Below are 26,265 nucleotides of genomic sequence, written 5' to 3'. Positions count from 1 at the left end.
TTGGCCGATTACGTACAAGCTCAAGGAATCTTAATATTCAAACGAGTCTGTGCTGCGCAGTTGAAGTACAAAGAAGATGGATTACATTAGAGTCCTGGGAAAGCAAATGAAATTTTGATTAACTAGCGCCTTCACAACAAAGGAAGCCAAAGCAAAGTCTGCTTATGGCATTAATGATCCTTTCAATGCCCAAAGTCAACCTGCAACAACGCTTACCCAGTGGTTGTACTTATCTCACTTTCCCCAACAACGCCATATTATGTAGATAGTAGTATTTTGTCACAATTTTTAGGTGAGGGTTTTCTACTCAAAATGGTCAAATATATTCTGGAACGCTAGCCTGCTCAAAATTAATTCACACAAATACTGCAAGCTGACAAAAATATTTGTCGCACTACATATATTGATTATTTCATTCAATGTGCATAAGTTACAAAAACGTGGACGAACAAGAGAATAAAATCTATTTTCAAGTCAATTACCTGTTTGTTGTCATATCATCAAACCAAAGTTTGGTTTAAATTATGGGAGTTACTGATTGCACATAGACATAAATTTATATCATTGGCAATGATTTCATTTGATCTTTGAAAGTCTAATCAAGTATTGATGCTGAAAAGATTTGGTCGTAAGCATCCTAAAAATAGACTATTCCTGCATTGATGATAGTAAATTGGGTACTCCTTCAGTATGTGTACCAATTGAGCCATAATTTTATTCGATTTTCCTTACTTTTTTTTCTATGACGAGTTCAGGGACTTTCTTCGTTAGCCAAGTCAATATTCCCCTGTTCATAGGTTTCAGTCCCTTTACATAACTTGATGTAAAATGGGAGAACAAAATTAGATACCTCCATATTGGTACACATACTTCTGGAGAGCTGAAAGTTGAATATGGTCCAATAAGCTAGCCATTAAGCAGAGCCAAAAATGAACGTTGATATTTATGACAATTGAGAATGCCTCCTTTAACATTCATAAATTGATGGTAGATGAACAATCAATACCAAATCTTTTAATATAATAATATGAAAACTATTCAGATCGATTAAACACAAACGTGTCACCCTTAATCCTAGCAGACTTGCAAATTGTGACACAACAATTCAATGAACAGTAATGACAAAAAGTAAAAAAAAGAGCGAAAAATAGTATTTAAGTGCAGAATGGGTAACTTGGTTCGTCCAACCATAAAGAGAACTTCAAATATTTGGTTTATGTTAGTTACATTGTTGGTGGTTTTGAGGTGCTTTTATTAAGACACGATATGGTCATTTTTGAGAGATTCAGGGAATTAGAAATGCGAGGAAAAATAGTGTACCAAATAACGAAAAATTAACAGTATTTTTTCAATGAAAATATTGAGTCATTTCTATCATGGAATGATATGAGGTTAACCAAAGAAGCCCAAAAAGTACTTCTACAAAAATTTACTTAATACTTGAGTTGTTTCAGTAATCAAGGACGCTCTGTACAAAAATTGTTTTCTTTTTTTCAAACGACATGGGTTCTGTTTTTTTGAGGGGTCACCCCATATTTGAAACATGTTTTTGGGCTCTGTATAGTCAATTCTTGGAATGAAAATTTAATCAAGTTGTCTGAATTGCAATAGTGACGAATTTAAAAATGTCTACACTTAGCGAATATAGATGAAACTCCTATAGTCTAATTTGAAAAGATTGGTTCGTTTTGTTTCATTCAATATCTGGTGATTAAGCATTATTTATAACTAAATATTATTTTCACTTGAACTTAACTAGATATCTGTAGAGGCAGGAATTAAAAAAAAAAAGTTAAGTCTATATCAATCACATTACCATTGTTAGATATTTGCATAAAATGGAATTTTGCGTCAGCATATTCAAGCGAGTTATTGTGGTTGGCATTCCAACACCAGCAGTCAGTCTTATATGAAAATGCCGGTATATATTTCTGATCACTTGATTTGCGAGGAAAATAATCTACCAAAGAAAAATTTATACACTAGTTCTACACAGTGACGTGATCATTTGGATTGTCAAATGCTAATATTATGGGGTGTGGCCTAAGTGGATTGGACCTTGTTGCAGATGACGAAGTTTCATTGGCTGCATCCAGAGCCTCATTCGCACGATTGTCTATAGCACTGCCAGTAGGTGAAACTGACCTTGATCTCAGCGACGTAAAAGAAGGACCACGCTTACTTCGTTGTCGTGTTGGTTGTGATGCTGCGTGTCCCGGCCTATTTTCAGCACTGTTGTCAACAACTACCGGTATATCATTGTCTCTGTTATTGCTTTGGTTATGGTGTTGCGTACCACAAGGATCGTTTGTGGTGCGCTGTGACGAGCGTCTCTCAGTTGTTCGTCGTCTACCTCCTCTCTTGAATACAACTTTCAATTTTCTAGCTTTTGACACTGAGCCAGACCTGTCGTGCGTCGACATATCGATTTCAGATGCAAGACTCCTTTGGCTCGATGACATTAAAGCACTTCCGATGGCTAATGTACCTGCGTTCGTAAATTGTTCTTTAATCGAATTTACGCTCTTGTATTCCTCCATCGAGTGCATGCTTGCAGAATCTGGGATACCCTGCGGCATCCACAAAATAACGGAAACGGCCGAAGCATGTCCACCACTGCATAACTCTTCAGTTACAGATGTTAGTACTAAGTCTTGAGATGACATACCTGGACTATTGTTGGCCTGAAAATATATAACAAGATTGCAATATGAAAAATAATAAATTCACATTTAGTGGCTCAAGAATTTTTTGTTACACTTCCACAAGTCTTATTCAGGACCGAAGTCATATAATGATCATTGTTGTGAAGTGCAGCAAGACTTTGGACTACCCAATATAGCTGTTTTCATTCTTGCTACAGCAGTCTTGCAGTCAGTACATATCGATTCACAAAGACAAAAGCATAAAGAGGAAAGTAGTAGTTAGGCTAGGCACAAGTTACCACGCAAATTAACATCATCCAAATATTTTCAACCAACTCAAATTGCTAGGATTATATATCAGACCTAATAGAGAAATGCTTTAAAAATTTCAAATGGAGTTTCAATCTAAAGCAGTACAAATATGATAGACGATACTGGACTAGGAATATTTCAGCACATCTAAATCATAATAGACCCCAGGGGTGGGCAAGAATTTCGGAACAGGGGCCGAAAATTTTGCCCATCTAGACTGGTGTTACAATGGTGTTACATTTACAGCTATACAATTTACATTTATAGCAATTTCAACAAATTCCTTGAGTTGTTTTTATCAGGCAGACCAGATTGAATTAACCGATGGATATGGCCCAAGGGCGGTAGTTTGCCCATGTCAGTGGTAGCCCTTTGTTTAGTAGCATCTTGCCCAGAACATTACTCAAAGAAACACACAGAACATATTAAATTACAAAGGAAGTTAATATTGCAAAGAACAAGGGCATTTCCTGATTGAATACAAAATTTCACATTCCTACCTTTTTATAAATGTCTTCCTCAAAACACAGATGTACAGTTCCGAAGGGTCGTGCTGCCATTTGCTCAAGTTGTTCGGCACGTTGTCGTCTAAACTGGCATGCGTCATATAACATTTTGAGTTTCCATACCAATGCAGTGAGTAGAAGTAATACGAGAAAACATGAGAATAAGATGAGCAACAACACAAGAAGTGAATTATTTCTCTGAACCAATGAAACCTGTGAAAAAATATAACTTATTGAAAATGTCATGCTTTGAAAAATCAGAATATTTTTTCGAAAATATTTAGTTTGGATATGCTTCAATGCTTTTACATGCTTTTTTAATTCTGCAGCTGATCATCGATGGCTGCTGGATTTCTTTAAGTAGACTATATGTATCAGGTTGGAAGGTATTGAAAATCTGAAAATTTTTGTGAATAAATTTTGGAAACCCCACATAAGAAAACGCAGGTCAATTGAAGCATATACAGGAGAGAACATAACTTTTGTGCAAAGTGTCTTTCGAATTTAAGCATTAATCAAATTTTCAATTCTGTAGAAGTAAGAGTCACCCGATACAAAACTGTCTTATGGAGTTACCTGTATCCAAGATGGAACTGTGAAGTTGCTGACATAAATTCTGATAGTGGCATTTATTGTTGAATCACCAAATCCATAAGTACTTCCAGAAAAATAGTATCCAAATTTAGTGACGCCAATTCCCTCAGTTACTTCCACTTCTACACCTTCGTACTGAGAAACAAGATCAATGTAAAAATGAAAGAAGAATTGAAATATTGATGCTTCTAGCATTTACACATTGCAGAATACAAATTCTGGGTTCAATGTCAGGAATGCTGACCTCGAAAATTTCGATTCTTACACAAATAGTAGGTATATACATTGCTTGTATAGGTTCTTTTTTGGAGTGGAAAGTGAAAAAATAAGCGCCATAGAAAAAAAGGGCAAAAAGAGCATTTTTGTCCTAAAAACAATCCAAAAGCCACCTCAGACAATAATCTAGTAAGAAAATCACATGTGGTATAGTTCCAATTATTCACATATTCTCATTAAAGTCCATAGAAATTTCATGGCTTTGTCTATGCAAATTATGAATGTTTTCATATAAAGCCAATACGATATGTTTATTAAATATGTTTTTTCTATATAAGCTAAGATGTGGGTTAGGCCTACATCTCTGCTCAAAACAATATTACTACTATTTACATTTTAATCAATCATTAACTAGAATAATATTCCCATATTATTTACTTTGATCATAACCACGATTTCCAGAATTCGTGCATATCTCTGATGTATAGGTAACATCCATTTCTTAGGATGTATTAGAAATTGAAAATTATTCACTTTTGGTGATTGGTGATAACTAGGGCTGGGCATTTCGAATTGAATAGTAAATTATTTGAATCTTCGATTAGATTCTGAAATCAATGCCCAGCCCTGGTAATAACAAGTGGACATATTTAAAGCAAACATGCCAACATTTGAGATTAATACGGTAACCGGCAATATAACGAGACTGATGTCTTACCTCAATAACTTCTTGTGATGTATTATCACGTTTTACTCTTTTTGGTTTGTCCAATGGTTTATAAGAATAAACAGTCAGACGAATATTGCATTTTTCACGAGATTCAAAACTCAGTTCTGTACTGCCATCAGTCGGAGGTGTGTTCTCAAAATTGATTGAAGTAATATACCTGGAAATAAAATTAGAATAAATCACATTCTAATAAATTAGTGGCACTCCAGAAGTGTGTGTACCAATATGGAGGTAACTAATTTTGTTCGCCTACTTTACATCAAGTTGTGTAAAGGGACTGAAACCTATGGGCAGGGGGTATATACACTTGGCTAACACAGACAGTCCCGAACTCGTAATAGAACTAAAATAAGGAAAATCGAAATAAAATTATGGCCCAACCCAACTTGATACACATACTACAGGAGTACCAAATTAGTAATAAGATATACTGGAAAAGTGAATCTTTATTAAGACAGCGAAGGAGTAATGTATGAATAAGACAGGTACATAACAGAGATAGTATGAATACCAAAATTTTCTTCTTTAGAGTTATTATGAATCTGTCTGCGAGTGTGTGCTCGTGATTTAGTGTAACCAATTATTTTCAACAACCCCTCTATCTGTATAGTGAATTCTTTGAATACTGCTAACCAATCGAGATTGTTCATCAATAATTGAATTACCTGAACTTTTAACCACAATACTAGCTATTTGGAATTCAGGAAGGTATTATATAACTGACTTTATAGTTTAGAAAAATATTCAAAAATGAATAGTTCTACTTACTTATCGTTTGATGGTGTCAGAGTAAATGTAAAAGAATAATTGATTAACAATCTATAAAAACAAGTTCCATTGTTAACAGGATCACCATAATATTTTGCTGAGTTTTCACATTTTTCGCAGTTTGGACCTGTAACAAGAAATAAACTTTATAATTTTTGATACAAAAATTTTGTTTCTGAATAAGGCAGGATTAACTATAATCCCCCAACAATACAGTGCCAAAGTTAAAGTTAGATATTTTTGAGAATTTGGAAATTCGTCTTATTGGATAAATTTAGATAAATTACAATGTTTAAAACAAAAAATCTTATAAGAACTGAAAAATATTAAAAATGGTGAAAATAAATACTGCTACTTAATAATCAAAATCCCAAAATCCAAAGAGCTCATAAAATTGAAATTAGTGATCAATGAAAAACTTGGCCGCCACTTGGTAAAATATTGGTTAATGGTTTATTTTAATGCCAAAAAGTTTGAAAAGTTCGTTAATTCGCAGTAAATGATGCAATGTGTCTGATGACAAATTAAATTGTATTCTTCATTAATGCAAGTTCATGTACAACATATTTGTTATATAAATCTTTTAGAATTTAATATCATTCAAGCATAGAACATGAATAAAATAGACAACCCTGTATACTCACTCTATCAATGGACCATGCCCGTAACTCGATTAAAATGGGATGTTTCACAAAGATACAAAAGTGCAATATAATTATGAAACATGGATGAGCAGCCAATGAAAAAGTGTTATTAAAATAGATCAAACAGTAGCAGAGTAGAGAACAAAAATTTCGGCAAAATACACAAAAGCAATGATAGAAAATTGCCTGCAAGCGAAAATAATTGTGTCAATTAGGTGAAAATCATATTAAAATTGCTCTTTGACGGAATAGTATTTTGCAATGCGAGTATTTTGGACAAAATTATTATATAAAAACAAGGCACAAAAAATTGACGCAACTATGCCAATTAAATTAGGCTATATATATATATATATATAAATATATATATTTTCGTTTGAATATACCGTATTTGCTAAAAACATCGATAGCAGAGTATCATTCCTCAATAGCTTCAAGGTTTGTTAAAATGTACACAGGGGATGCCCATATATGGATGGTATGCTGAATATGATACCAATGATGTTAAGAGTACCGGTATTGAATAGAATAAACAAATTCAGTAAAAGTAGTGTATCCCCACAAAAGCAGTGTCGGATAGACTCTAGTCATTTACTCAGCTTGAGTCCATCTTATGAATGTCTTGAGTCATCTGGGCAAAACAACTAGATACAGACTCGATTGAGTAAGGTATACTTGATGAGAGATTCAGAAAATTTTTTGAAAGTTTTTGAAATTGAATTATTTTGAAAGAAACTTTGATTTATTCTATGTTAGAATAAATCAAAGTTTGCTTTCTAAATAATCTTAATTGACTTTAACATAAAAAAGACTCATATTCAGTCATTTATCGTGGATTAGAATTCAATTTCCAAAATTTGCTATGACTCGGTCTTGAGTAAAGACTCGATTCAGGGACGCAATACTGTATATCAATTTTTATCTGTAGTTCGTTTTAAACAAAAACATGAATTCAATTGAAAATAGCATTTCACACAATTCTGTTACCACATTTATAGTCTTCTTAGAATTTCTAAAATCTTTTCAAACATCATATAATCATATTACTCTATTTTAAATAAAAATACATACCTGTCATTCCTTTTGTTGAACAGAAACAATCACCAGTCGTATTATTACACAAAGTAGCTCTATCGAAACATTCACATTCCTTACAAGTTCCACCGTTTGTTGCTTCACCGTAGTATCCATCGATACATTGTTCGCATTCTTTACCATCAGTGTTATCCTGACAAAATTCGCATTCTGAAGTCTCATTCACGCATGTACTGTGACCATTGCATTGACATAATGGACAATCTGTGAAAAACCAACTTTTTGCTGGACAGACTGGAAGCGATGAATTGTATTGTGCTGTTAAAAATCATGGTTCACAATTAGTTTAATAACAAGAGGGCAATGCTCAAATATATTTGAATAACATATAAACTAGAATTCGGTTGGAAACCGAAGACTTATCGATCGAAGGATCCCCCAAAACAGTGGTCTTACTCCATAGTGACACCGTGCGTCCCATCACTAATTAATTAATAACTCGCTAACTATACGACATAATCCATCCAAAATCGATAGGCTTCTGATCCGAGCTAAGATGAATGCACATGCAAAATTTGGAGCAAATTGAACCTCGCTTTCGTGAGATATCGCATGCATCTAACACACAGACAGACAGACAAATACCTATCAACATACTTACCGATCAAGATCGATAAGTAATAAACATAAACAACATATGTGTCAACAACGGTATGGTATCAGCGGAAGATCAGCGGAAAAGCAATACAGAGGCAGACGACTATCACACAACAAAGATTAAGCCTTCATAAACTGAGTTTTTATATTTCAAAATTGATAGTTGCAGGGAAAAGCGATTTCCTTCCAACAACAACAAGAATCATAACAACAATAATTTAGCAAGATGGTAGGGAGGAGCGATTCCTTCGCAACAACAACAAGAATCATAACAACAAAAAATTAGCAAGACAGTAGGGAAAAGCGATTCCCTCTTAACAACAACTAGAATAATAACAACAAGAATTTAGAAAAAAGGGAGGGAAAAGCGATTTCTTCTCAACAACAACAAGAATAATAACAACAAGAATTTGGCAAGATGATCCACACGTACACTCACGTCCAATAAAAATAGATTGTAGACAATTTGAGTTACTACTCAGCTTGAGTAGGATTCAAATCCCATGCTAAATAGATTTGACTTGGCTCTTAGAAAATTTGAAGATTACCAATATTGAATAGGCGTGAATTAAGCCAAGCCATGACTTGAATAATAACTGGCATGGTTTTCTCACAATGACATAAATTCTTTAGATTGCATATTGACATAAAGACACACGTCACAAAAGACACATGGCAAGTTAAAATGATATACTTAGGGAGTTGTTGACTTCCAATATGAATTGGCAAAAGTCATGAAATTTTGAAGGTATTGAAGATAAAAAAAAATGAATAAAAAGATTCTAATAATAAAACAATAATTATTGGTTATACAATTTTCCAGAAGCTCAGAATAAAAACTCTCAATAACTGAGAAAATTTAGCAAAAAATATAAATTTGATGAAAAATAGTGATTTAGGATCATAAACGGCATGATGGTCAAACCAATGGTATATCTTAATGGATAACATAAAACTTCATAGAGTTGTCCAAAGGAGTAATGGGTGCATTTTAGGACCATTTCGAAACATGAAAAAAGTCTTGTCTACTTGATAATTTGAAACAAATACAAAAAATTGTATTACAAACCTGCCACAGCCCCAGAAACAACATTCAGTGACACATTGTTAGTTTTCGAGCCAATTGCCGATCCACTTTGGCATGTTCCTAGACCAGTTTCAGATCCATCGTCACACCATCCACAAAACGGATTTTCTTGGCATGTATCGCACGTCCGTAAATTGTTACAACTTTCTATTTTTTCACATTGATCGTGTTTATTTTCCCATTTCATACATTCACCATACGGAAATTGTACAACATAAGATGTTGTAGAAACACATAATCCTCTGTTTGCACACCTTGTAAAAGTAAATAGAAACTTTATTAGACTGTTACGTTTGTAAAAGTGAAAGCACACAGAAACTAAATTTATTTACTGAATGACTGTCAATATTGAAAATCACTCAAAAACAACATATATATATACCGTATTTGCTCGTTTTACCGCCCGATCTTGATTAAGGGCCGTTTGAATAGCACCCGTGTGAACAGAACATAAAAATAAATAAGGGCCGGTGCTTGAATACCCGCCCAAGGTAAAAGCTGATTTTTCAGTGGTAGAGAACAATAGGAAATAAGAAGCGCTTTTGTCACAATGCTGATGAATTTTAAGCGCCGGAAGATAACACTCACGCCTTAGGCGCCCAAGTACATAACAGATAGCATTGATTACGTAACACCATGGTTCTCAAACTGGGTGTCGCGAGTGCGTCGTTTCAATATTGTAGGGCGTAGCAAAACTTTTCTTCTTTTGCGGATTTGTACCTGCGGTGCGTAGAAAAAGTCGAAATTTTCGTTATTCTCGTTTAAATCATACTTGAGAACTGGAAATAACAATATATTAATTATTGTAACGATCGAAAATAACAAGCGATATAAGGGACCGGTTAGTGAGTTGGTTGAAAAAATATGGGCCCGGGCTACAAAACGAGCAAACACGGTATATATATATAACCTACACTATTTAACACAGAATAAAACAAGGAAAAAATTTAAAAAAAATTTTTTTTTAGTAAGGTCTGTAGTCAATCTCTCATATCATATATCCATGTTGGGTAGTGGAGACGTTTCCTAACTTTTTTCTACTATAGATTAGAATCAGATGAATCTTCAACCTATGTACAATAGTACGATTAATGATGGTCTTTGAGTATAACAATTCAGCAAGTTAATTGAATTAGATTCAAATTATTTCAAGACCTGTTAGAATCTCATGAATCCATGTTGGGTACAATAATACCAGTTACATTTTCCCTAGATTATACCAATTTAGCAGTCTATGCTGAATTGAAAAGATTACTTCATTTTAAATCTTAGTTATACGCTGACTTTAAATCTGTGGTTCCCAGTGCTTTGCAAAACAAATCCACAAAATTCTAAAAAATTATGTTTTATCTGTTCGCGTTCAGAACTTGATATAAAATGAACAATTTTGTGAAATTAACATTGATGAAAAAGTTCGACTGCTCGTATATGTTTACATATTGTAAAACTTTTCTTTGACATAACTTATTGTTAATACAGTCAGTGCAGTACCTTATCAGTAAATGATCTCAAAAATCTCAAAGATTAAAATACACAGTTCTTACCACATGCAAGATTTTCCAACAGTGCAATCATAACATGAAGTGTAAGAACCACAAGTCGCACCACAGTTTAAAGTTTCATTATTTCTCCTTTTTACGCAGCCATCCTTTGGCACCCACTGACATTCTGGATTAATTTGGCATTGCGAACATGTTCGGAATCTTTTACAATAACTAGGTACATAGGATTCGATTTTCCCTGGATTCTAAAAAAGAAAAATATAATTTGTGAAAAGTTGTCCCATTGGTTGAAGCAGGGGGAGTGCAAATATTTTTTTTGTCGGCACACAAAAAAATTAGTTTTTCCACATACACAACAAATTGAAAATTTATTACAATGAAAAGGCTATCATCGCTTAGCCCTACACCGGGCATAACGGTGAAAAATTGAACACAGCGACAAGAGCAAAAAAACATTCTGTATTTTCACCCATGCGGGCACCTTTTTAAACATAGACTGTCGGATTATGATTTTATGCTCGATGGGAAAAACTGAGTGTTGACAACGACCATACAAAATGGCTCGGAGGGCCGGGTTGTGGCCTACGGGCCATCTGTTGCACATCCCTGGCCTAGCCAATTTATCACACCACAGCTGAGCCGTTGATAGCCTGACAGTTGCAACCATTATACAAACCATGAGGCCAATCAAGATGGCATAACGCATCATATTTCATTCCAATAAAAGATAATTTTATATATATAATATCAACTATATTATAGTTCATATATTTCATTTTGAAATCCAACAAAAATTATTGAAATTTTTTTCCAAAAAAAATCTTACCTCACAATTTGTCCTACACTTGTTATTACACCACATGCATTTTTCTGCTGCATTAATACAAGACTCAGGTGATATTAATTTATCACAATAAGATGGGGAAGAATTCAATACAGATTCACAAGAAGAGTTTACTGTATTACTGCTATTGAAGAAATATGCTGCAGGAGTGCATTTCGAAATTGTTGAATTCCATACGCAAGAGATACCATTGTGATGAGTACCTTGATTGTAAATAAAAGAGAACAATGCTAATGGGGGTCATATAAGTGTTCCAATATGATATAAAAAGTGTTTCTATGAATTTGAAAGTGTTCCCATAAGATATGAAAAGCTTTTCCATATAATATAAAAAGTGTTTCCCTATGAAATAAAAAGTGTTCCCATATGATATAAAAAGTGTTCCCATTAAGTTGGGAACAATTTTCCAACAGCAGAATATTTGAAAAAAAAAAATTGGGTTTTCTAGCGAGTTCTTTGATCTTTTGAATATTGAAATTGATTGGTCTATTAGTTGCGGAGAAGAGTGATTCATCCCTACAACAATTAAGCAAAACAATCTATACATACTGTCCAATGAAGAAGAAATGAACGAAGTTAGAATTCGAAGATTTTAAGTAAGAATATATTAACTACCGGGGTTAGGTCAAAACCAAATAATTTATCATTTCATGTTAAATTATTAATTCAAGTTGAAACAGAGAAATTGATCTATTTCTGAGACTCTTGTGTTTAGAACAAGAACATTTTGAAAGTGGTAAAGTTTGTCCCAAAATAAGTTGGTGTTCACCATAAATTCATATTTCAATTATATAATATTATTTGAATAGAACAGTTAAGTGCCAAAAGCATAACAAAATACCATAAAAAAATGAAAATTAATAGAATTTTTTGATGTGAAAATGGCAAATTCTACAAAAAATAACAATAAAATCTCATATAGTTTCTTTTAATCTTCATTTTTTATATCAAACAATCATTGCACGTTCACATTAGTAAATTACTCTTTTCATTTTTAATTTATTTGTACCTGCTACCGGCATTTTCCAAAGCGAAAATTCGTAGAGTGAACATATCAAAATATTTCAATATTTGATTAATAAAAGATTTTTATTTAAAACATTCATATTTCAAAATTTAATTAATAATAGATAATTAATAACCCAACATTGGATAATAAAAAAAACATTATCCTACCTGTGCAATTAGTTTCATTAGTTGAATATGCAGCACACGATGCAGTTTGATAAATCAATATATTATTGATCATCGTACTATCGTAACCTCCTTGTATGATCATGCTCTCCGATTGGTCCTGCGATAAAATTGCCGACACAGCAATATGGCCGTAACGATTTGGTTGATTCGTAATATCAGACGGCGATACATGTTCCCAACTAGAAAAGCAAAAAAATATATAATTTTGATGATGATACCAATATGAATAAGAATTATATCATTGTTTTATTAACCCAGTGGTTCCTACCCAAACTTTCAGAATCCGTGGCCCCCTTTCATAGACTCTTAACCCTTATGGGCTCTTGCTCTTCTATAAAAATACCTACTGCATATTCTCGCATACAGGCTGAGTATAAAAATAAAAAAAAGGTTGCCAACTAAATATTCGACTTACACACGAATACCTCTGATTGCACTAAATATTGGGCCAAATGCAGTACTTCTCAACCATGGGTCAAGTGCAAGATGTTTGGGGATCCATGAAGCTTTCCATAATATTAATACCCCAAACTACGGATAATACAAGATCTTATGAATCAATGATTTCATTCACGTCAAAAACGCGATTTGTCATTCGTGCAATAATACTTCAATTGAAATATTGTGTACTGTTTTCCCTGGGTTATATTAGTTTCTTATAGCGTACACAGTTTTGATAGAGCACACAGCCCATTACTGTGTAATTTCATGTAAGTTCTACTATTCTCCCATCTTGTTAATTATTAAATGCATTTTAAAAAAATATGTTTGCATAATCCGATTAAAATAGCAAATACCATTGAATAGACACCTGCCATGTTAACGGTCTGGAAGATTATTGCATAAAAAATGTATAAACTAACGTCATTGTTAGAAACAACTGCGTTTAGCAAATGTTTTCAATTTGCATAATTCATTACATAGAAAGGCCACCAGTTTGAAAAAATTCACTGTAAACTCCACTAGCTGTGTCATGGATAACTAAAACTGAGTAATATACCACACTGAATACATTCTAAAGCAAAATTTTTGAATATGGAATACCAAAATTCTAAATTGTGTCATACTCAACAGAAAAATTGGAGAAATTATAGTAAATTTCTAGAAATTGAATTTGATAATGCAAAATAATATAGAGATAAATTGTTTCATTTTTTTTTACAGTTTCGAAATTGAATGCAGTGTATAATTGGGTATTATACTTGGAAAGATTAAATAATGATACATCTTCAAATGAAAATATTCCAAATTCTATCTAGAATCATATATTTATTTTAAACCAGCTAAAATTTTTTTCATCAAATATTCTTTATTGTTTGTTCAAGACAAAACCAGATGGAAAGATTTATTAAAGGCAGGTTGAATCATAACGAGAATATAATACAACAAATTACAGCATAATACATTTTCATATCCCTATTAATATTAAAATTTTATGACTCAAGAATATAATAGCCCCGAGGCGGCAGCAGAAACTATTAAACAGATGTCAGTCATAACCAGACATAATAAAATAGAGCTGACTTACGTGTCGCATGAAATGTGGTAAGCCATAAAGCTAGGTGAAAAGCATAAAGCGCCGGTACTTTTGTCTGAATCATTGTGAGTGCAACCTCCATAAGCGAACATAACTCCACTAATGAGTACCCCACTGTGTAGATATCGGGGTACTCCACTCGACCTGTGATGTAGAATTATAATTACTGTAGTCAAATCATTCCTAATTATCGTTAAAAAGCAAAAAATCAGTGGTATTACGTCAATAACTCAGCTAACTAGTATTGAAATTTAGGCGATTTGATGCATCAAACAATCCTATTCACCATATTGGAAAAATATAGGTCAATTTTGTAATGCAAAAATGTGATTCTGTCTTGAACAAACTTGCAAATTTTAGAGCAAAAATTCAGTTAACACATTAAAAGTACACAGTAAATTAATGTAAAAGTTATTTAATAAATTTCCCAAGGTTTAGGATGTTGATGAAATAACAACAAATATCGTAAAAAAAATTTGAAAAAACAACAATGGAATGAGTTGCATAGGATACTTACTGAATACAAATTATTCATATAAAGGCAGTCAGAGCCCAAAGAGCTCTTAGGGATTTCTGTTTAAATCCATTAATTCTATCCTAACTTTGTTTAATCATTTCCTACATCAGTCATAAAATTGTAACAAAAAACAATATAAATACCATACCTCAGAACTTTGAAAATTCTATTTTCTGGGTCATAAGAATGAGCAGCATCAGATATTCCATACGTTGATGTCAACGCTCTCAAATGTGAAATTCCACCGTGAATATATATGACTTTATTCACTGGATCCCAAGCTGACGAATGTCCATAAGAAGCACTAACATCGGCACCTGTTGTATTGGCCCTCGACCAAGTCTGAGTATCAATATTATACTCGTAAACGAAGCCGCTATATTCAAATAAAGGGTGAAATCCAAATATCACAATCATGAGGTTAAGTCCGTTATCGAGTTGAACTAAATTTCCTGAGTGGCCCCATAAGGTCAAAGGTGAGGTCGTGGAGTTGTTGGAAGTATCGATAAAATCCACAGTGTATTGTACGTTTGTCCACCTTTTTGTGGTGATGTTAAACTCCCAAAGTTCGTCTTTAACCTGATCTGTCCATACATCTCGTCCTCCGAATATTAACAATTTATTTTGGAATGCAATCATGGAATGGCCATACCTGTTGAATATAAAAATTTTATTCCGTATTAACATTTTTAATTAAAACAGCGTCAAAATCGTAGGTGCATGGTTTAGTGGGTAAAGTGTTAGACTTAACTACGGTGGCATTGTAGATTGAAATCCCGGGTTCAAATCCCATGAAATTTGAAAGTTATATTATACTTAAACCAAAACTGAATAACTCGGATGATCAAAATGATGGCGTAGAAATTGCAGTTAAATTTGACTTTTATTTATTACATTAATACTGATTTGTGTCAAGTTTGTTAAAATAAACTTAAATAATGAGAGTTATAGAAATACAGAATCCAGGATTTATTATTGTTTTTTGCGACTGTCACATTGCCCATTAGAGTAATCAATAATATAATTATATAATCAATTTAAAAGAAATTTCATTAAATATGGGTCACTCAAGCTTCAGTTTTCTTCGGTACAGTTTTATTCATATACAGTTTGTGCTTGAAAAATACTTTTTACTGAATTTTAATTAATATTTTAAATTTTTAAAAACCATAATAGGATTTAGTATCAACAGACAATTTGGGAATTAATTAATTCTTAATGAGAGAAAATTTACATAAACGCCCAGGTGTGTAACGGAGAGAAGAGATGCATCTTGTCTAGTCACTTAAAAATTTAACAATGGCATTTTTTGGAAATTTCGTCAATTATGATTCGCCACTGAAATAGTAATAATAATAAGGACAAAGCTTAACAAAAGAACAAAATTTAAAAAACTGTTTAATTGAGGTTATCTGAATAATAATTCTATCCTTTGAATTAGCCTGATGGTTTTCAAACTATACCTGTAAAGCATTAGAGTAGCATGACATAATGTGAAATGCGGTGACAGCGGTGTAAATATCAATTTATTCCCTAAAAAATTATCTATCCATGTTTAGAAATTGTTAAAAATATCAAATATTGATCAATAATTTATGTCAAGAGAAAATTATGATTGGCGTTATTGGATATTCAGCAACGATATGATCATTTACGTGCTCAAAAACGTGCTTCCATAAGATTGCATTGTACTTTTATTGAACTTTTCCTTGTATTTTAATCTGATTAAAGTGAAATATGTCTTCTCAATACCTCACCTCAACCTTTGAAAATAGGCTATATGCTACTTTTTAAATTAGGCTATGTTTTTATATTGCAAACTGCAAATAAATGTTAAAAATATCAGACGGTCGTTCTGATTTTATCAAAATTTGAAAAAAAATTACAGATAATCATTTATATTGGAATTAATTAAAAGTAGAAAAAGTACTGATAAAAACGATCATCTTTGTAAACATATAACATATTAATAATATGCTTATACCTTTGGGATGGGCTGGTTGAAACAGTGGAAACAATACTCCATTCTTTAGAAGTCAAGTTATAGGTATAAAAATCAGCATTGTCTGGTAAATTCCCAAATTGAATACCGCTATAAATCCACATTGTGTCACCTATAACAACACTCGTATGTGATGCTCTCGCTAGATTGAAGGAAGCTGGGATGCTTCGTGCTTGATACCAGAAACCCTGAAAAATTATAATAATGATAGGAATTTGAGAAAAGTATTGTTTTTAAGCAAGAGGTACCTCCCTTTTTCCTGAATAGTTTTTCTGCCAGTGTCCCATAAGATTACTCTAGTTGCGAGCCAATCTCCACATACTGGCACTTCTGCCGATTTATATGTAATAACATACAAGAGCGGTCACCTGTAACTATTTATCAGAATTCCTACAGGATTTGTACCTCACTTTTGAGAAAATTTCAAATAAGTGGACAAATGAGTGGCTGTAGCTAGTATCATGAATAAAAAATTGAAATACAGATATGAAAACAAACAAATAAAATCTCCTTTGCTTAATCTTTTTCGGTGATCTTGTGGTAATGCACATTTTTCACTACCCAGTGTATTCAGTGTGTAATATTACATTTTGCCTTGTGTGAGATATTATTTTTCCATTCAATTAATAGGAGAATTTGGTTGTATTAGGATATCAGAATTGAAGTTCGTTATGCTACTACATTTATGGGACACTAGATTTCTAAGAAGATAGAAAACACGGTAAATAACAACAAACCTACTCAGAAGATTTCCCAACATTATGTTTTGTGACTCGTTTATTATAATATAAAATTACAATATCCGAATAACAACTTAACACCTCCATCCATTTGCTTGTTTTCTTTATTGCTAATGTTATGAGGAAGCAAGAGTGACTAAGATTTAGAAGAAAGCAGAAACACCATGCTATAGGGTTAAAAAGCCTTGTGTAGGCAGAAGACCAGTTATCAATGGCATATTCCATCACTTTCAATATCAACAAAAATGTAAATGTGATAATGAGCATCCCAATACACAATATCTTACCTCCTTAGCAGGGATAGTTGCCGAGCAATCAACACTTTGATATCCTGTTTTGCATTCACACATATTATTGTAATTGGAACTTGAGTTGGAACATGAACCCTGATTTGTTGTTTGTGAGCAATTTGAAGGACATGATTCCTTTTCACATGCCTGACCTGTCCATGACGTTTCACATTGACATTGAACATCGGAACCAGTGCCTGTAATAAAATTATCCAATTGATTATAAAAATGAGTTTTCATGGATCATTTTCGCTGCTTTACTCTGAATAAGTCTATGTACATGAACTCACTGATACTGCATTTTTTGGGATAATTAGCTAATTATCTGCACCAACTTTTTTGGCCTGATTTTCTAGGGTCAGCCTATTGTGAGGCTCAGCTTATTTTCCTTTTTCTGTGGTCGGTTAATTATTAGCTTTGGTACAGAAAATATCAGAAAAAGGGGACAACAACATGCCTTTTCTATCAGTTTCCTTGAATTGGCATTGGTGCTTAACTTACGAAACCAACTAACAGGGACAGAGAAGTAACACAAATTTTCTGCCTTGGCTTATTGCGTCAAGATATGAATGATAATTGCCGATCCGGCTAATTATTAGTCGGAAAATATGGTATATAAAAAATTGCGCCAAAATTTTTGTGGTTCAGCCTTGCCTTTTCAATACTTTTATATAACTTATAATAATATTTTGCTCACAAACAGCCCTGCTAGATAATGAGCTATTATAGTTTGTAAGACCCGAATCTTTTCGGTTCGTCATTGCCTATCCAATTTATTATACCCGGGTGGGTGCTGGGCATGGGATTTGAACCAGAGATTTTTCCCTGCAATGCCATCATAGTTAAATCCTACGCTTTAGTCACCGCCCGATTTATTATAACATCCTAGTGAACAAGTGATTTGAATCAGTTATCAAACTTACCAGTACATGAACCCCGTCCAAGACAATCTTGAGAACAAGAATCTATTGTATAAGAAATATTAAATCCTTTCATGGCATATTCAACGTCACTGAAAAAATGTAAAAAAGCAGACCCAGATGTTGCTACAACTTCAGGAAGAAACTTTTCCCTTTGTGAAGTAGTTTGGTCTGAAAATATAAAAATTGGTATATATATAAATAAAGTATAGCAAGCCCCCAGCAATTAGGGCATCCTATATCGAATGGTGACCGATACCAAATAGAGTGATACAGTCGACCAAAAAATTCTAGTCAAAAATTTGGTGCCCGAACATTCGAGCGAGTCCACGAGTGAGATGACGGCACCCAAACCACGCATCTCGGCCGCCTCCTAACCATTCAACAAGAGAGTGATGGTCAAATATATGGACACTAACACCAAAACGAAGTAGTAGAGCCCACGGAAATTTGCTGAAACATAAAGTAACCGATACAATTTTTATATTTTTATCTTTATCATGTACATATTTAAATAATTATTGTTGTTCAGGTCTTGTTTTAATAACTGTTTATTGTATTTATAAACAGCAGAGTTAACAATTTTGGTCTCTCAAATCACTAATTTTAATAAGAAAATGATCTTGAATATTCCTAAATTAAAATTTTGCTACTGTATATCGAATACCATAAATTTTTGATCCATTTTGGCTATCCAAGTTCTTTTCTATGATTTACATTAATAAAATTTAAAATTGATCATATTATAAAAATGCAAGATATAAACCAGTGGTTCCCAATCTTTTATGGCCCGCCTCCTTCCAGAGGCTTTTTAGCACTCATAGCCCCCGTTTATCATTTTAGTGGTATTTAGAGGGTTAATATAATTTGTAGATTCCGAATCCCATTATGTTCAAACCATTCATGATCAACAAAGTGAAAAAAAAACTGTGAAATAACCTTATCAAGCAATAAAACTGGGAAGTTTTCTTTTGAAGTGAAAATAAAATCAGCTTTGCACTTGCCGCTTAACATGGTGGCCCTCGTCCAACTGCCCTGTAGCTCCCCTGTGAGGCCATGATCCCCCAGTCTGAAACCACTGATTTAAACATTCAAGTTTTTTTTTTGACAACAAAAAAATGAAGTAGACATAGTAAAAAAGTTAAAATAACTAAAAAATATATTTTGAAATTTCGATGCTCACTCCCAATTTTATTTCTGAGCCTAAAAAAATAATATTTTTACACGTTTCTGTTTCACCTTACCTGTGAATATTACATAACCAATTGAGTCATGATTCACAATAAAGATCAGCGTTATGGTACCTTAGTAAAACATAGGCCATGGAAATGAGTAATATCATCAGTTATCGAGTGATATGACTACTGACTAATGTGGGATGTATTGACAAAATTAACACCTGGTCACATCTACAGGTGACAAGGAAATTTGATCACAGCAAATCCAATATTAGCATAGTAAGTACCGATTTAAGCTATTTTAGACATATTTTAGTCAAAAAAATTGAAAGCAGTAAATGATATACAAGTAATAAAAATTGTTTGTTGAATCCGCAATTTGGTTATCAAATGGCTTTGCATTGATCATAAAGCAATCAATAATAAAGGTAACTGATGTAGGTAATATACATTCAGGATATATCCGAAAAAGCTTTTCGTTCGCAAAATTTTTTTTTCCCAATACTGTACATTGAAATTCAAATAAGCAAATAAGAAATTCATATCAAAACACTCACACGAAACAAAACCAATCCATTCAGTAAGTGAATTGTCATAGGACAGATGGGCATAGAAGTCGGTCTAATGTTACAGACAATAGAATTGTTTCACCTTTTGTGATGAAATCATAATTGATTTCTGTATTGAATTTATTAATGAAGTGGGAATATAATTAGGGCAGGTCTGAATACAAAATAAATAAACTGCACATTTGATCCGAGACATTGATTTTACAAAGCAGAATCAGGAATTATTACCTTTATTCAAGTGTAAACCAATCCTGGAGTTACCAAATTCCCCAAAAGATAGAGGCATTTACAGATGCAATTGTGATTATTCCAAAAAACAAGTGATTCGGATATTTAATATTCTAGAGAGCACATAACTTTTGTAAAAAGCAACCTAGATTACTGAAATTTTGGGTACAATCACACACAAGAAGTTCAAATGTTAAATGAATTTTTCTTTGTTTTCGTTGAAGTATCGTAATTAGGAATTGTATGGGTATTGTTTTTGGGACACTCTGTATATTCCTGTAACTACATTTATGACTATGCCATAGGACTCATAGCTGGTATGTTTATTTTCATAAATAATGCTGGCAGACTTTTATTAATAACAGGTTGAAAGCACAAATCAATACCTAATAACTTCATTTTCCACAAGGGTGAACATTACACCTAGTATTATGAGATATATATTGATCACCAGATTATAGATGTAACTTCTAGACAAAAACAAATAACTATTTCGTAGTTTAAACAAGATTCAAATAGCCTATTACAAACTACATTTTCTTTAGGAGTGATATTGCCTGCTACAACCATTGAACCAGGTTTAATATCCTAAGATTGGAAGTTGGGAAATTGGCTGTGAGAAGACAGTTTTGAAATTGTTATTTTTGAATTCCGTAAGTTGAAAGCGGTTGTAATAGGTTAGAATTAAGTTAAACATTTTTCCTCAAATTTAAATAATCAAAATTTTTTATTTATTCTGTAAATTTCAACATCTTTAGATGAAAACCTATTTCATGTCAAATTATAAAAATTTAGGTCCAAATATTATACAATTAATTTACGATACATTTATTTCACAAAAAAATATATGTATTTTGGTTGAAAATCGTAATTGAAGGCAGATTTATAAAATAACCTACTATCCAAATACAGAAATCCATCCTTTTTACAGACAAGGCGTAATTTAATGGGGTTTAAATAACAAATTCATACATCAGTGAATGGAGTTACCAAGATCAAGTTCGACCAAACAAGATATATTGTTAAATTATACTCGGATTTACAAAAAACACCAGCATATCACTTTCAGTACTATTCATAAAAATTTTCAAAATGGTTAAAGTAACAATAAAATCTTTCCGTTCTCAGTGTCACATAACACTTTACTTTATATAAAGAGTATCGCTTTACAACGGTTGAGTTAAGACCACACCAAAGTCAATTGTACTGAGAACTCAATAACAGTAATGTTACTTTACGACAAAATGAATTTTATGTTTGTGATCTACTCATCAACATATAAATGAATTGACTAGTTGACTGAATTTACGACATTGCAAGCAATATTATTAGCAACAGCTCAAGAACTGTAGCTTTGAATTCACACTTTAAGTCTGGGAGACAATGACAGAATCAACTATAATAACATATGGCAATAGAATTCAAGGATATGAATAAATTGAAAGCAGGCAATTTGTATGAGCTTGATGCTCCACCAGCAGACAATAGAATTGAACACATTCGTCATTCAGGAACAATTCTTTTTCGACCAATATAAAATAGGATGACTAATCATTTTTCACCGAAGAACTCCACAAACACAATAAATACAGGTATTTTTATAGTCCCGCTACATTTTCAGTTTTGTTATGAAGTCAATTGTCAATGTTTCTTGGCAAGTTTTTTTTTTTATCAGTGTCTGGTTAGGGGCCAACAAAATATATGATGTTGATAAATTCACTTTGCAAAAAGTTTATACTTTTTATTTTTTTATAAATAAAACCAATTTCTGTCACATACCTTGAGTAATAATAAGTCCATTAAAAGTAGCCAAAATAGGAGAATAAGCTGAATCCCCATCAAAAATGTAAAGATAATCCCATCCACATTCTGACGCAAATTCAAGGAAGCGTAAACGGAGAGAACTATTTCTGTAAAAACCGAAATTACTGTTAACAACTTCACGGCTATATATAAAAGGTCAACGCATGTAATAAATGTACAAAAACATAAGAATAGAGTGCACTGGAATAAATTGTCTAAAAACAACGATGGAATGAAAATCAGAGCATATCCAAGAATAGCTCATCTTACTTTTATCCACGAATCAAGATAATTCGAATCAATGTTATCAAAAATCATAAAGGTAAGATGAGTATTAGCAGTTAATGATTTACAAAAAAAAATAAAAATTTCAACTATAAAGTCTGTGATGTTACTCAAATAATGTCCCACAATAGCTAGTTATCTGAAAATAATTAGGCCTAAACAATATTTGAAATTACTGTATTTGCTAAGATTTTTCAGGATCAAAATTACTGTGGGTCAGGAAATTTGCCCTTTTCACAAAAAAAAAATAGAAAAAAACAGATTCATTTGGAATATTCGAAGTTTAAATTAATTACATGGTAAAATAAATGTTGAAATATATATGATATATTATGGCCTCATATATAGCTTACGTGAGGCACAAAATATCCCTAAATATTTATACATAATTACTACTATATTGATGATCTTCAACAACTGTTTTTGAAACTTCTAAATTTCTTTTACACCCATCTTTTTTTAAATAGTTCACGATCTTTGAAAATGAAATTATTTATTTTATTACACCAAAAAGCATAACCGAATAAATTATATCTGACAAAATCCAAATCCACTTTGGCATATAATATACGAAATTTTTAGGGATGTAAGTTTCGGACATTTTATTTCTGATGTTCATGCCCATCATAATGGAACTTGGGACTATCTTTTTTCAGTATTTTGGGGTTTTGAGCCATGCTCTACAAGGTGGTGGTCTTGAAATTCTGAATTTCATAATAATAAAAATTTTATCTGGACTTAGGCCCATTCTGTTCTCAACTTCTACAGTCCTAAGTCCAGCTAAAATTTTTATTATTGAGAAATTCAGGATTTCAAGACAACCACCCTGTAGAGCATGGCTCAAAACCCCAAAATTTTGAAAAAAGTGAATTTTGCAAAAATGTGACTTGGCCCCTTCTCGTCTCATCCGGCGATATATAAAAATTAAAAACAATACTCATAATGCAAAATTACCTTGCTGATGCTGGTTGTATTAACCATGAACATTCACGAGCTTTGGCATAATCTTTAAATCCATCAGAAACAAAACCTAAAAAAAAAAAAAAAAAAAAGTTTCTTACATTTACACCAAGAGATCTATAAAATTATACAACAAAATACAATACTGGGTTCCTAAAGTCCTGTTACAATCAAAATTTTGCTATGAAGCAGGTTCTCTATCTATCTGACCAGGTTTGTTTTCTTTTAATTGTTATTTATTCAAGTTTTTTAGTTCATATAATAGGCCTACACTTTTATATGGCCATCATTAGTTGCACAAAGCATATCATTAAAATTCTTTCACCTAGTTTAATACTTTATGGCTTTTTGAACACCCTGTATATTAATGTGACAATATGTATTTGAATCCTCAACAATATTATAGTTTTAATTTCAAGTCAGATAAAATCATATAGGCATAAGCTGTCTGCATTAAATCATGACAGGCATCTTTATCAAATAATTGAACAAAGGCGAAAAAAATTTGTATGCTGTGTAGACATGTATTTCCCAACCTATGGTTCGCGACCCAAAACTGGGCCACCTGAGAATCTTCTTTGGTAGCCTGTTTTTTTCAGACATAAATATTTCAAATTTTATTGTTTATTTTTTTTTTTTTTTTTTTTTTTACAGGAAATATAACAGCATAGAAAATTGGCAGCATCTATTTTGCTTAAGTGAACTCGCCACGATTTCAAAAACTTGCTAATGGCCAAAAAGCGCAACTTACTAAATAGCATCGACTGTATTGTAGTGGCTGTTTAATTTTGCGGCAATAAAAGCACTACTACCTTGCGTCGTGAGATTTTACAAAATAATTTTTTTTTTTAATTTGGGTTGCTTGAAAAAAGGTTGGGAACCACTGTTGTAGACCATATGCAATTGATTTTTACCAGAATCAGCGTTCAATAGGAGTCTTCCTCCACATTCATCACAATATTCTCCCTTAAAACCCTGATCACATTCACATGTTCCTCCCTGAACACATTTGCCGTTGACACAATCTTTAAAGATTTCATCATCTTTTACTGAAGAGAAGAAAATAACAAAGAATTATCAACTGTAAGGAGCATATAAATGTGGCAATCACTAAGAATATTTTCGTTATTTATGACATTCATTTTTTTTGTTTAATTCACTTAGTCAAAATTATTTTTTTTCTACAAAATCAGACCTTCCACATTGAAATTAACGACAAAGGAATTGAAGACTGAAGTATTTCGAAATGTTTTAAATACAAATACAATACCATATAAAAATATTTCCATACAATGTCAATTCACGCTATTCGATGCTACAAGTAGCTACTGATATATAAGGATCTAGGCCTACTCTACCATCCACTAAAGAATTTTTTTTTAATTTTGCATTGCCTACTGAGGGTGGTTGAGCATGGGAGTTGCACCAGAGATGTGTTACCAGCTATGCCTACAGGCTTGATCAGAACACTTAAACTTTTAAGCCACATCTGTCACATGTGAACGCTGAATAGTTTATCAAATCAACGATCATCTTTTAACATAGTAACAACAAAAAGGCTTACCATCTGTGCTTGTGTTGGTAAGAGGTGCTGCAGTAGTTTCTAGATCTATTGGCGGTCGACACTTGCAACTGATAATTCCAATCTGAGACAGAAGGACTATGCAGCATAAAAGAATACAGTGGTAGGTTCTTATATTTCCATCTGCGTACATGGTCCAAATAAGAGGTGGATTGTGTGAATATAATGAATAATAATCCGATATCCAAAAGTCAATGCTTAACAAAAATCATGTCATTCAGCACGCTGTATGGAAAAGATTGTTTTAATAAATACAAGTTTCTGAATATGGGATTGTTTTGTTTATATATATAGATATTAAAAATGACTAGCACGCTGACCTGTACATACCAATATCTGTGCTGAAAATCTAAATAACTCAAGATGGGTGAGCATTTATACCTATTGAATATTGTTTAAATATATTATGATGAATTTGAGCTCAGTAAATATGACCGGAATCAATACTTCAATAATTGAAATCATTATTAATATTATATCTCAGTTTAAAAATTTAATGAAGTGTTCAAATTGTAAGCCAGTAATATAATAAACCTGACAAGTATCCAAGCATGGCAGACATTCTGATTTGTCACTTATTTAATGTCATATATATTTTCAATTTTCGAATCGATTCAAAATTTTCTAATTTGAATAGATGCTGAGATGTGAACAATTTATTTTGATGCGCATTTATACAGATAATGTGCATGCATATTTTAGGGATTTCAGAATAAAATTCAGTCTCAATATTCAGAATTACTAAACTAATGATATTGTAATATTTAACATTGAACGAACATTGAAAGATACCGGTACCTAATTTGCAATGGCTCAAGTGCCGCAGCAGTTCCTTCTGAAATCGAACGTATGAATGACAATAACAATGACATATAAAACAGATATATAGGTTGAACATAATTAAATCATAGATTTTA

At 32.5% G+C, this 26,265-nt stretch overlaps 2 protein-coding genes across 2 annotated transcripts in view; both read right to left on the bottom strand.

The window, feature by feature from the left end:
- The window catches only part of LOC120338889 (vesicle-associated membrane protein 4-like), a 129,902-nt gene that overhangs the window by 31,219 nt on the left and 72,418 nt on the right, over nt 1-26,265 (bottom strand). The gene's annotated exons all lie outside the window — the stretch shown is intronic.
- LOC120338758 (attractin-like protein 1) lies at nt 368-25,573 on the bottom strand. Its single transcript, XM_039406696.2, has 19 exons — nt 25,331-25,573; nt 24,681-24,815; nt 23,761-23,836; nt 22,498-22,628; nt 18,747-18,914; nt 17,821-18,020; nt 16,776-16,981; nt 14,940-15,443; nt 14,266-14,418; nt 12,717-12,916; nt 11,523-11,743; nt 10,739-10,941; nt 9,177-9,448; nt 7,487-7,768; nt 5,772-5,898; nt 4,992-5,160; nt 4,040-4,192; nt 3,458-3,676; nt 368-2,684 (listed from the first exon to the last, which is right to left on the bottom strand). The coding sequence occupies exons 1-19, from the start codon at nt 25,479-25,481 to the stop codon at nt 1,989-1,991; spliced, it is 4,266 nt and encodes a 1,421-aa protein (XP_039262630.2). The 5' UTR covers nt 25,482-25,573; the 3' UTR covers nt 368-1,988.

The sequence above is a fragment of the Styela clava genome, chromosome 9, assembly GCF_964204865.1.
Source record: "Styela clava chromosome 9, kaStyClav1.hap1.2, whole genome shotgun sequence".
Lineage (NCBI taxonomy): Eukaryota > Metazoa > Chordata > Ascidiacea > Stolidobranchia > Styelidae > Styela > Styela clava.
Note: the sequence above shows the minus strand (reverse complement) of the source record. Positions and strands in the feature narration are given on the sequence as shown.